Source organism: Salvelinus alpinus, chromosome 5 (assembly GCF_045679555.1).
Source record: "Salvelinus alpinus chromosome 5, SLU_Salpinus.1, whole genome shotgun sequence".
Classification (NCBI taxonomy): Eukaryota; Metazoa; Chordata; class Actinopteri; order Salmoniformes; family Salmonidae; genus Salvelinus; species Salvelinus alpinus.
In genome coordinates this window covers 23,484,532-23,497,395 of record NC_092090.1, presented here as the reverse complement: position 1 = coordinate 23,497,395, position 12,864 = coordinate 23,484,532, and the positions used below count along the sequence as shown (strand labels likewise).

The following is a 12,864-nucleotide window of genomic DNA, read 5'->3' as shown; positions in this document are numbered from 1 at the left end:
ATGTCTCTCTCTCTCTCTGTAGATAGTAATGTCTCTCTCTCTCTCTGTAGATAGTAACGAGTCTCTCTCTCTCTGTAGATAGTAATGTCTCTCTCTCTCTCTGTAGATAGTAATGAGTGACTCTCTCTCTGTAGATAGTAATGTCTCTCTCTCTCTGTAGATAGTAATGTCTCTCTCTCTGTAGATAGTAATGAATGTCTCTCTCTCTCTGTAGATAGTAATGTCTCTCTCTCTGTAGATAGTAATGTCTCTCTCTCTCTCTCTGTAGATAGTAATGTCTCTCTCTCTGTAGATAGTAATGTCTCTCTCTCTCTCTCTCTGTAGATAGTAATGTGTGTCTCTCTCTGTAGATAGTAATGTCTATCTCTCTCTCTGTAGATAGTAATGTCTCTCTCTCTCTGTAGATAGTAATGTCTCTCTCTCTCTCTGTAGATAGTAATGTCTCTCTCTCTCTGTAGATAGTAATGTCTCTCTCTCTCTCTGTAGATAGTAATGTCTCTCTCTCTCTCTGTAGATAGTAATGTGTCTCTCTCTCTGTAGATAGTAATGTCTCTCTCTCTCTCTGTAGATAGTAATGTCTCTCTCTCTCTCTGTAGATAGTAATGTCTCTCTCTCTCTCTTTTAGATAGTAATGTCTCTCTCTCTCTCTGGAGATAGTAATGTCTCTCTCTCTCTCTGTAGATAGTAACGAGTCTCTCTCTCTCTGTAGATAGTAATGTCTCTCTCTCTCTGTAGATAGTAATGTCTCTCTCTCTCTCTGTAGATAGTAATGTCTCTCTCTCTCTGTAGATAGTAATGTCTCTCTCTCTCTCTGTAGATAGTAATGAGTCTCTCTCTCTCTGTAGATAGTAATGTCTCTCTCTCTCTCTGTAGATAGTAATGTCTCTCTCTCTCTGTAGATAGTAATGTCTCTCTCTCTCTGTAGATAGTAATGTCTCTCTCTCTCTGTAGATAGTAATGTCTCTCTCTCTCTGTAGATAGTAATGTCTCTCTCTCTCTGTAGATAGTAATGTCTCTCTCTCTCTCTGTAGATAGTAATGAATGTCAATCTCTCTCTCTGTAGATAGTAACGAGTCTCTCTCTCTCTGTAGATAGTAATCTCTCTCTCTCTCTGTAGATAGTAATGTCTCTCTCTCTCTCTGTAGATAGTAACGAGTCTCTCTCTCTCTGTAGATAGTAATGTCTCTCTCTCTCTCTGTAGATAGTAATGAGTGACTCTCTCTCTGTAGATAGTAATGTCTCTCTCTCTCTGTAGATAGTAATGTCTCTCTCTCTGTAGATAGTAATGAATGTCTCTCTCTCTCTGTAGATAGTAATGTCTCTCTCTCTGTAGATAGTAATGTCTCTCTCTCTCTCTGTAGATAGTAATGTCTCTCTCTCTGTAGATAGTAATGTCTCTCTCTCTCTCTGTAGATAGTAATGTGTCTCTCTCTCTGTAGATAGTAATGTCTCTCTCTCTCTCTGTAGATAGTAATGTCTCTCTCTCTCTGTAGATAGTAATGTCTCTCTCTCTCTCTGTAGATAGTAATGTCTCTCTCTCTCTGTAGATAGTAATGTCTCTCTCTCTCTCTGTAGATAGTAATGTCTCTCTCTCTCTCTGTAGATAGTAATGTCTCTCTCTCTGTAGATAGTAATGTCTCTCTCTCTCTCTGTAGATAGTAATGTCTCTCTCTCTCTCTGGAGATAGTAATGTCTCTCTCTCTCTCTGTAGATAGTAACGAGTCTCTCTCTCTCTGTAGATAGTAATGTCTCTCTCTCTCTGTAGATAGTAATGTCTCTCTCTCTCTCTGTAGATAGTAACGAGTCTCTCTCTCTCTGTAGATAGTAATGTCTCTCTCTCTCTCTGTAGATAGTAATGTCTCTCTCTCTCTGTAGATAGTAATGTCTCTCTCTCTCTGTAGATAGTAATGTCTCTCTCTCTCTCTGTAGATAGTAATGTCTCTCTCTCTCTGTAGATAGTAATGTCTCTCTCTCTCTGTAGATAGTAATGTCTCTCTCTCTCTCTCTCTCTGTAGATAGTAACGAGTCTCTCTCTCTCTCTGTAGATAGTAATGTCTCTCTCTCTGGAGATAGTAATGTCTCTCTCTCTCTCTGTAGATAGTAACGAGTCTCTCTCTCTCTGTAGATAGTAATGTCTCTCTCTCTCTCTGTAGATAGTAACGAGTCTCTCTCTCTCTGTAGATAGTAATGTCTCTCTCTCTCTGTAGATAGTAATGTCTCTCTCTCTCTCTGTAGATAGTAACGAGTCTCTCTCTCTCTGTAGATAGTAATGTCTCTCTCTCTCTCTGTAGATAGTAATGAGTGACTCTCTCTCTGTAGATAGTAATGTCTCTCTCTCTCTGTAGATAGTAATGTCTCTCTCTCTGTAGATAGTAATGAATGTCTCTCTCTCTCTGTAGATAGTAATGTCTCTCTCTCTGTAGATAGTAATGTCTCTCTCTCTCTCTCTCTCTGTAGATAGTAATGTCTCTCTCTCTGTAGATAGTAATGTCTCTCTCTCTCTCAGTAGATAGTAATGTGTGTCTCTCTCTGTAGATAGTAATGTCTCTCTCTCTCTCTGTAGATAGTAACGAGTCTCTCTCTCTCTGTAGATAGTAATGTCTGTCTCTCTCTGTAGATAGTAATGTCTCTCTCTCTCTCTGTAGATAGTAATGTCTCTCTCTCTCTGTAGATAGTAATGTCTCTCTCTCTCTCTGTAGATAGTAACGAGTCTCTCTCTCTGTAGATAGTAATGTCTCTCTCTCTCTCTGTAGATAGTAATGTCTCTCTCTCTCTGTAGATATTAATGTCTCTCTCTCTCTGTAGATAGTAATGTCTCTCTCTCTGTAGATAGTAATGTCTCTCTCTCTCTGTAGATAGTAATGTCTCTCTCTCTCTGTAGATAGTAATGTCTCTCTCTCTCTCTGTAGATAGTAATGAATGTCAATCTCTCTCTCTGTAGATAGTAACGAGTCTCTCTCTCTCTGTAGATAGTAATGTCTGTCTCTCTCTGTAGATAGTAATGTCTCTCTCTCTCTCTGTAGATAGTAATGTCTCTCTCTCTCTGTAGATAGTAATGTCTCTCTCTCTCTCTGTAGATAGTAACGAGTCTCTCTCTCTGTAGATAGTAATGTCTCTCTCTCTCTCTGTAGATAGTAATGTCTCTCTCTCTCTCTGTAGATAGTAATGTCTCTCTCTCTCTCTGTAGATAGTAACGAGTCTCTCTCTCTCTGTAGATAGTAATGTCTCTCTCTCTCTCTGTAGATAGTAATGAGTGACTCTCTCTCTGTAGATAGTAATGTCTCTCTCTCTCTGTAGATAGTAATGTCTCTCTCTCTGTAGATAGTAATGAATGTCTCTCTCTCTCTGTAGATAGTAATGTCTCTCTCTCTGTAGATAGTAATGTCTCTCTCTCTCTCTGTAGATAGTAATGTCTCTCTCTCTGTAGATAGTAATGTCTCTCTCTCTCTCTGTAGATAGTAATGTGTCTCTCTCTCTGTAGATAGTAATGTCTCTCTCTCTCTCTGTAGATAGTAATGTCTCTCTCTCTCTGTAGATAGTAATGTCTCTCTCTCTCTCTGTAGATAGTAATGTCTCTCTCTCTCTGTAGATAGTAATGTCTCTCTCTCTCTCTGTAGATAGTAATGTCTCTCTCTCTCTCTGTAGATAGTAATGTGTCTCTCTCTCTGTAGATAGTAATGTCTCTCTCTCTCTGTAGATAGTAATGTCTCTCTCTCTCTGTAGATAGTAATGTCTCTCTCTCTCTCTGTAGATAGTAATGTCTCTCTCTCTGTAGATAGTAATGTCTCTCTCTCTCTCTGTAGATAGTAATGTGTCTCTCTCTCTGTAGATAGTAATGTCTCTCTCTCTCTCTGTAGATAGTAATGTCTCTCTCTCTCTGTAGATAGTAATGTCTCTCTCTCTCTCTGTAGATAGTAATGAATGTCTCTCTCTCTGTAGATAATAATGAATGTCTCTCTCTCTCTGTGTAGATAGTAATGTCTCTCTCTCTCTGTAGATAGTAATGAATGTCTCTCTCTCTCTGTGTAGATAGTAATGTCTCTCTCTCTCTCTGTGTAGATAGTAACGAGTCTCTCTCTCTCTGTATATAGTAATGAATGTCTCTCTCTCTCTCTCTGTAGATAGTAATGTCTCTCTCTCTCTCTGTAGATAATAATGAATGTGGGTCGGACCCTGCTCTGTGTGGCTCTAATGGTGTGTGTCAGAACAGCCCAGGCAGCTTCAACTGCGAGTGTACTAGAGGATTCTCAATGGACCCCAATGGACAGAGCTGTGAAGGTCAGCCAATCACTGCCTCTCTCAGGATCAGCTGACTCCATACCCCTAGGCACTTTATATGGATCTGAAATGATCAGATAGGTATAGGCAATATGGCAATAACTCCACTATAATGATCAGATAGGTATAGGCAATATGGCAATAACTCCACTATAAACAGGGATTTGGTGGAAACTTCACCTTTTTGCTTGTACCTATCCAGTACAGTTAGATAACTATATGGCCACATAACTATTGTAATGCTGTGTGTGTGTGGTTTCCCTGGCAGATATGGATGAGTGTGATGGTAGCCACCGCTGTCAACACGGCTGTCAGAACCTGGTGGGAGGGTACCGGTGTAGCTGTCCTCAGGGATACCTACAACACTATCAATGGAACCAGTGTGTCGGTGAGTGGGACAGACTCTCTCTCTCTTTCTCTCGATCCTTCTCCCCCCCGTCTGTCTGTGTTCTGTCTTTCTCTCTCCCTCAACATCAAATCTACATCCCTTTCCTGGAAGTTGAACTTGTTCCTCTCTAGATTACTGGAAGAGCTCCCTCCCTGAGTCACTGTCCTACATGAACACTGTTGTTATAACTGAGTCACTGGCCTACATGAACACTGTTGTTATAACTGAGTCACTGTCCTACATGAACACTGTTGTTATAACTGAGTCACTGGCCTACATGAACACTGTTGTTATAACTGAGTCACTGGCCTACATGAACACTGTTGTTATAACTGAGTCACTGGCCTACATGAACACTGTTGTTATAACTGAGTCACTGGCCTACATGAACACTGTTGTTATAACTGAGTCACTGGCCTACATGAACACTGTTGTTATAACTGAGTCGCTGTCCTACATGAACACTGTTGTTATAACTGAGTCACTGTCCTACATGAACACTGTTGTTATAACTGAGTCGCTGTCCTACATGAACACTGTTGTTATAACTGAGTCACTGTCCTACATGAACACTGTTGTTATAACCGAGTCACTGTCCTACATGAACACTGTTGTTATAACTGAGTCACTGTCCTACATGAACACTGTTGTTATAACCGAGTCACTGTCCTACATGAACACTGTTGTTATAACTGAGTCGCTGTCCTACATGAACACTGTTGTTATAACTGAGTCACTGTCCTACATGAACACTGTTGTTATAACTGAGTCACTGTCCTACATGAACACTGTTGTTATAACTGAGTCGCTGTCCTACATGAACACTGTTGTTATAACTGAGTCACTGTCCTACATGAACACTGTTGTTATAACTGAGTCGCTGTCCTACATGAACACTGTTGTTATAACTGAGTCGCTGTCCTACATGAACACTGTTGTTATAACTGAGTCGCTGTCCTACATGAACACTGTTGTTATAACTGAGTCACTGTCCTACATGAACACTGTTGTTATAACTGAGTCGCTGTCCTACATGAACACTGTTGTTATAACTGAGTCACTGTCCTACATGAACACTGTTGTTATAACTGAGTCACTGTCCTACATGAACACTGTTGTTATAACTGAGTCACTGCCCTACATGAACACTGTTGTTATAACTGAGTCACTGTCCTACATGAACACTGTTGTTATAACTGAGTCACTGGCCTACATGAACACTGTTGTTATAACTGAGTCACTGTCCTACATGAACACTGTTGTTATAACTGAGTCACTGTCCTACATGAACACTGTTGTTATAACTGAGTCACTGTCCTACATGAACACTGTTGTTATAACTGAGTCACTGTCCTACATGAACACTGTTGTTATAACTGAGTCACTGTCCTACATGAACACTGTTGTTATAACTGAGTCACTGTCCTACATGAACACTGTTGTTATAACTGAGTCACTGTCCTACATGAACACTGTTGTTATAACTGAGTCACTGTCCTACATGAACACTGTTGTTATAACTGAGTCACTGTCCTACATGAACACTGTTGTTATAACTGAGTCACTGGCCTACATGAACACTGTTGTTATAACTGAGTCACTGGCCTACATGAACACTGTTGTTATAACTGAGTCACTGTCCTACATAAACACTGTTGTTATAACTGAGTCACTGGCCTACATGAACACTGTTGTTATAACTGAGTCACTGGCCTACATGAACACTGTTGTTATAACTGAGTCACTGGCCTACATGAACACTGTTGTTATAACTGAGTCACTGTCCTACATGAACACTGTTGTTATAACTGAGTCACTGTCCTACATGAACACTGTTGTTATAACTGAGTCACTGGCCTACATGAACACTGTTGTTATAACTGAGTCACTGTCCTACATGAACACTGTTGTTATAACTGAGTCACTGTCCTACATGAACCCTGTTGTTATAACTGACTCACTGTCCTACATGAACACTGTTGTTATAACTGAGTCACTGTCCTACATGAACACTGTTGTTATAACTGAGTCACTGGCCTACATGAACACTGTTGTTATAACTGAGTCACTGGCCTACATGAACACTGTTGTTATAACTGAGTCACTGTCCTACATCAACACTGTTGTTATAACTGAGTCACTGTCCTACATGAACACTGTTGTTATAACTGAGTCACTGGCCTACATGAACACTGTTGTTATAACTGACTCACTGTCCTACATGAACACTGTTGTTATAACTGAGTCACTGTCCTACATGAACACTGTTGTTATAACTGAGTTACTGGCCTACATGAACACTGTTGTTATAACTGAGTCACTGGCCTACATGAACACTGTTGTTATAACTGAGTCACTGTCCTACATCAACACTGTTGTTATAACTGAGTCACTGTCCTACATCAACACTGTTGTTATAACTGAGTCACTGTCCTACATCAACACTGTTGTTATAACTGAGTCACTGTCCTACATAAACACTGTTGTTATAACTGAGTCACTGGCCTACATGAACACTGTTGTTATAACTGAGTCACTGGCCTACATGAACACTGTTGTTATAACTGAGTCACTGGCCTACATGAACACTGTTGTTATAACTGAGTCGCTGTCCTACATGAACACTGTTGTTATAACTGAGTCACTGTCCTACATGAACACTGTTGTTATAACTGAGTCACTGGCCTACATGAACACTGTTGTTATAACTGAGTCACTGTCCTACATGAACACTGTTGTTATAACTGAGTCACTGTCCTACATGAACACTGTTGTTATAACTGAGTCACTGTCCTACATGAACACTGTTGTTATAACTGAGTCGCTGTCCTACATGAACACTGTTGTTATAACTGAGTCACTGTCCTACATCAACACTGTTGTTATAACTGAGTCGCTGTCCTACATGAACACTGTTGTTATAACTGAGTCACTGGCCTACATGAACACTGTTGTTATAACTGACTCACTGTCCTACATGAACACTGTTGTTATAACTGAGTCACTGTCCTACATGAACACTGTTGTTATAACTGAGTCACTGTCCTACATGAACACTGTTGTTATAACTGAGTCACTGTCCTACATGAACACTGTTGTTATAACTGAGTCACTGTCCTACATGAACACTGTTGTTATAACTGAGTCACTGTCCTACATGAACACTGTTGTTATAACTGAGTCGCTGTCCTACATGAACACTGTTGTTATAACTGAGTCACTGTCCTACATGAACACTGTTGTTATAACTGAGTCACTGGCCTACATGAACACTGTTGTTATAACTGAGTCGCTGTCCTACATGAACACTGTTGTTATAACTGAGTCACTGTCCTACATGAACACTGTTGTTATAACTGAGTCACTGTCCTACATCAACACTGTTGTTATAACTGAGTCACTGTCCTACATGAACACTGTTGTTATAACTGAGTCACTGTCCTACATGAACACTGTTGTTATAACTGAGTCACTGGCCTACATCAACACTGTTGTTATAACTGAGTCACTGTCCTACATCAACACTGTTGTTATAACTGAGTCACTGTCCTACATCAACACTGTTGTTATAACTGAGTCACTGTCCTACATGAACACTGTTGTTATAACTGAGTCACTGGCCTACATGAACACTGTTGTTATAACTGAGTCACTGGCCTACATGAACACTGTTGTTATAACTGAGTCACTGGCCTACATGAACACTGTTGTTATAACTGAGTCACTGGCCTACATGAACACTGTTGTTATAACTGAGTCACTGTCCTACATGAACACTGTTGTTATAACTGAGTCACTGGCCTACATGAACACTGTTGTTATAACTGAGTCACTGTCCTACATGAACACTGTTGTTATAACTGAGTCACTGGCCTACATGAACACTGTTGTTATAACTGACTCACTGTCCTACATGAACACTGTTGTTATAACTGAGTCACTGTCCTACATGAACACTGTTGTTATAACTCAGTCACTGTCTTACATGAACACTGTTGTTATAACTGAGTCACTGTCCTACATCAACACTGTTGTTATAACTGAGTCACTGTCCTACATGAACACTGTTGTTATAACTGACTCACTGGCCTACATGAACACTGTTGTTATAACTGAGTCACTGTCCTACATGAACACTGTTGTTATAACTGAGTCACTGGCCTACATGAACACTGTTGTTATAACTGAGTCACTGGCCTACATGAACACTGTTGTTATAACTGAGTCACTGTCCTACATCAACACTGTTGTTATAACTGAGTCACTGTCCTACATCAACACTGTTGTTATAACTGAGTCACTGTCCTACATGAACACTGTTGTTATAACTGAGTCACTGTCCTACATGAACACTGTTGTTATAACTGAGTCACTGGCCTACATGAACACTGTTGTTATAACTGTGTCACTGGCCTACATGAACACTGTTGTTATAACTGAGTCACTGGCCTACATGAACACTGTTGTTATAACTGAGTCACTGTCCTACATGAACACTGTTGTTATAACTGAGTCACTGTCCTACATGAACACTGTTGTTATAACTGAGTCACTGTCCTACATGAACACTGTTGTTATAACTGAGTCGCTGTCCTACATGAACACTGTTGTTATAACTGAGTCACTGTCCTACATCAACACTGTTGTTATAACTGAGTCGCTGTCCTACATGAACACTGTTGTTATAACTGAGTCACTGGCCTACATGAACACTGTTGTTATAACTGACTCACTGTCCTACATGAACACTGTTGTTATAACTGAGTCACTGTCCTACATGAACACTGTTGTTATAACTGAGTCACTGTCCTACATGAACACTGTTGTTATAACTGAGTCACTGTCCTACATGAACACTGTTGTTATAACTGAGTCACTGTCCTACATGAACACTGTTGTTATAACTGAGTCACTGTCCTACATGAACACTGTTGTTATAACTGAGTCGCTGTCCTACATGAACACTGTTGTTATAACTGAGTCACTGTCCTACATGAACACTGTTGTTATAACTGAGTCACTGGCCTACATGAACACTGTTGTTATAACTGAGTCGCTGTCCTACATGAACACTGTTGTTATAACTGAGTCACTGTCCTACATGAACACTGTTGTTATAACTGAGTCACTGTCCTACATCAACACTGTTGTTATAACTGAGTCACTGTCCTACATGAACACTGTTGTTATAACTGAGTCACTGTCCTACATGAACACTGTTGTTATAACTGAGTCACTGGCCTACATCAACACTGTTGTTATAACTGAGTCACTGTCCTACATCAACACTGTTGTTATAACTGAGTCACTGTCCTACATCAACACTGTTGTTATAACTGAGTCACTGTCCTACATGAACACTGTTGTTATAACTGAGTCACTGGCCTACATGAACACTGTTGTTATAACTGAGTCACTGGCCTACATGAACACTGTTGTTATAACTGAGTCACTGTCCTACATGAACACTGTTGTTATAACTGAGTCACTGGCCTACATGAACACTGTTGTTATAACTGAGTCACTGTCCTACATGAACACTGTTGTTATAACTGAGTCACTGGCCTACATGAACACTGTTGTTATAACTGACTCACTGTCCTACATGAACACTGTTGTTATAACTGAGTCACTGTCCTACATGAACACTGTTGTTATAACTCAGTCACTGTCTTACATGAACACTGTTGTTATAACTGAGTCACTGTCCTACATCAACACTGTTGTTATAACTGAGTCACTGTCCTACATGAACACTGTTGTTATAACTGACTCACTGGCCTACATGAACACTGTTGTTATAACTGAGTCACTGTCCTACATGAACACTGTTGTTATAACTGAGTCACTGGCCTACATGAACACTGTTGTTATAACTGAGTCACTGGCCTACATGAACACTGTTGTTATAACTGAGTAACTGTCCTACATCAACACTGTTGTTATAACTGAGTCACTGTCCTACATCAACACTGTTGTTATAACTGAGTCACTGTCCTACATGAACACTGTTGTTATAACTGAGTCACTGTCCTACATGAACACTGTTGTTATAACTGAGTCACTGGCCTACATGAACACTGTTGTTATAACTGTGTCACTGGCCTACATGAACACTGTTGTTATAACTGAGTCACTGGCCTACATGAACACTGTTGTTATAACTGAGTCACTGTCCTACATGAACACTGTTGTTATAACTGAGTCACTGTCCTACATGAACACTGTTGTTATAACTGACTCACTGTCCTACATGAACACTGTTGTTATAACTGAGTCACTGTCCTACATGAACACTGTTGTTATAACTGAGTCACTGGCCTACATGAACACTGTTGTTATAACTGAGTCACTGGCCTACATGAACACTGTTGTTATAACTGAGTCACTGTCCTACATCAACACTGTTGTTATAACTGAGTCACTGTCCTACATGAACACTGTTGTTATAACTGAGTCACTGGCCTACATGAACACTGTTGTTATAACTGACTCACTGTCCTACATGAACACTGTTGTTATAACTGAGTCACTGTCCTACATGAACACTGTTGTTATAACTGAGTCACTGTCTTACATGAACACTGTTGTTATAACTGAGTCACTGTCCTACATCAACACTGTTGTTATAACTGAGTCACTGTCCTACATCAACACTGTTGTTATAACTGAGTCACTGTCCTACATCAACACTGTTGTTATAACTGAGTCACTGTCCTACATGAACACTGTTGTTATAACTGAGTCACTGTCCTACATGAACACTGTTGTTATAACTGAGTCACTGTCCTACATGAACACTGTTGTTATAACTGAGTCACTGTCCTACATGAACACTGTTGTTATAACTGAGTCGCTGGCACTTTAACTTGAATCTACTGATGGGAATTACAGCATTGATATTCAGTGGCCTTTCCCAAAAAGAACACGGCCAATGTTTATCAGATGAACCGGTACTACAGATGGTGTCCTCATTCCCTTCAAGAGTTTCTCAGTATTGTTTGTGTTCTCTGGCCGAGGTTTGACCCACATTTGACCTCTGTTTGTTTTGTTGACTTCCTGTCTGTGTTGTTTGCTTCCTGTGGTCAGATGAGAACGAGTGCCAGAACACTCAGATCTGTGGGGGAGCGTCGTGTCATAACACCCTGGGGAGCTTCCGTTGCCTCTGTCCCACTGGGTTCAACTACGGAGACCAGGGGGGGTGTAGTGACATCAACGAGTGCTCCTCCTCCTCTAATCCATGTAACTACGGCTGTTCCAACACAGACGGAGGGTATCTCTGTGGCTGTCCACCTGGATACTACCGCGCTGGACAGGGGTGAGTGAGTGAGACTGTGTGTGTGTGTGTGTGTGTGTGTGTGTGTGTGTGTGTGTGTGTGTGTGTGTGTGTGTGTGTGTGTGTGTGTGTGTGTGTGTGTGTGTGTGTGTGTGTGTGTGTGTGTGTGTGTGTTTGATCTACCCAGGCACAATGTCATTATCAACTTTGATGGATAGACAGGTTTGTTGTTTAGCAACAAAACCGACACGTGCGTAACTATGGGACAAAACAGACACGTGCGTAACTATGGGACAAAACAGACACGTGCGTAACTATGGGACAAAACAGACACGTGCGTAACTATGGGACAAAACAGACACGTGCGTAACTATGGGACAAAACAGACACGTGCGTAACTATGGGACAAAACAGACACGTGCGTAACTATGGGACAAAACCGACACGTGCGTAACTATGGGACAAAACAGACACGTGCGTAACTATGGGACAAAACAGACACATGCGTAACTATGGGACAAAACAGACACGTGCGTAACTATGGGACAAAACAGACACGTGCGTAACTATGGGACAAAACAGACACGTGCGTAACTATGGGACAAAACAGACACGTGCGTAACTATGGGACAAAACAGACACGTGCGTAACTATGGGACAAAACAGACACATGCGTAACTATGGGACAAAACAGACACATGCGTAACTATGGGACAAAACAGACACGTGCGTAACTATGGGACAAAACCGACACGTGCGTAACTATGGGACAAAACAGACACGTGCGTAACTATGGGACAAAACAGACACGTGCGTAACTATGGGACAAAACAGACACGTGCGTAACTATGGGACAAAACAGACACGTGCGTAACTATGGGACAAAACAGACACGTGCGTAACTATGGGACAAAACAGACAC

General features: G+C 40.8%; 1 protein-coding gene across 1 annotated transcript in view; it reads left to right on the top strand.

Annotated features, from left to right (window-relative positions):
* Nucleotides 1-4,112: 4,112 nt before the first annotated feature.
* LOC139575786 (fibrillin-1-like) overlaps nt 4,113-12,864 on the top strand; it is a 12,111-nt gene continuing 3,359 nt past the window's right edge. The window contains exons 1-3 of the mRNA XM_071401083.1: nt 4,113-4,278; nt 4,547-4,666; nt 11,756-11,984. Coding sequence (XP_071257184.1) covers nt 4,128-4,278; nt 4,547-4,666; nt 11,756-11,984 — 500 coding nt within the window. The 5' untranslated portion in view covers nt 4,113-4,127. The remainder of the gene's footprint in view (nt 4,279-4,546; nt 4,667-11,755; nt 11,985-12,864) is intronic.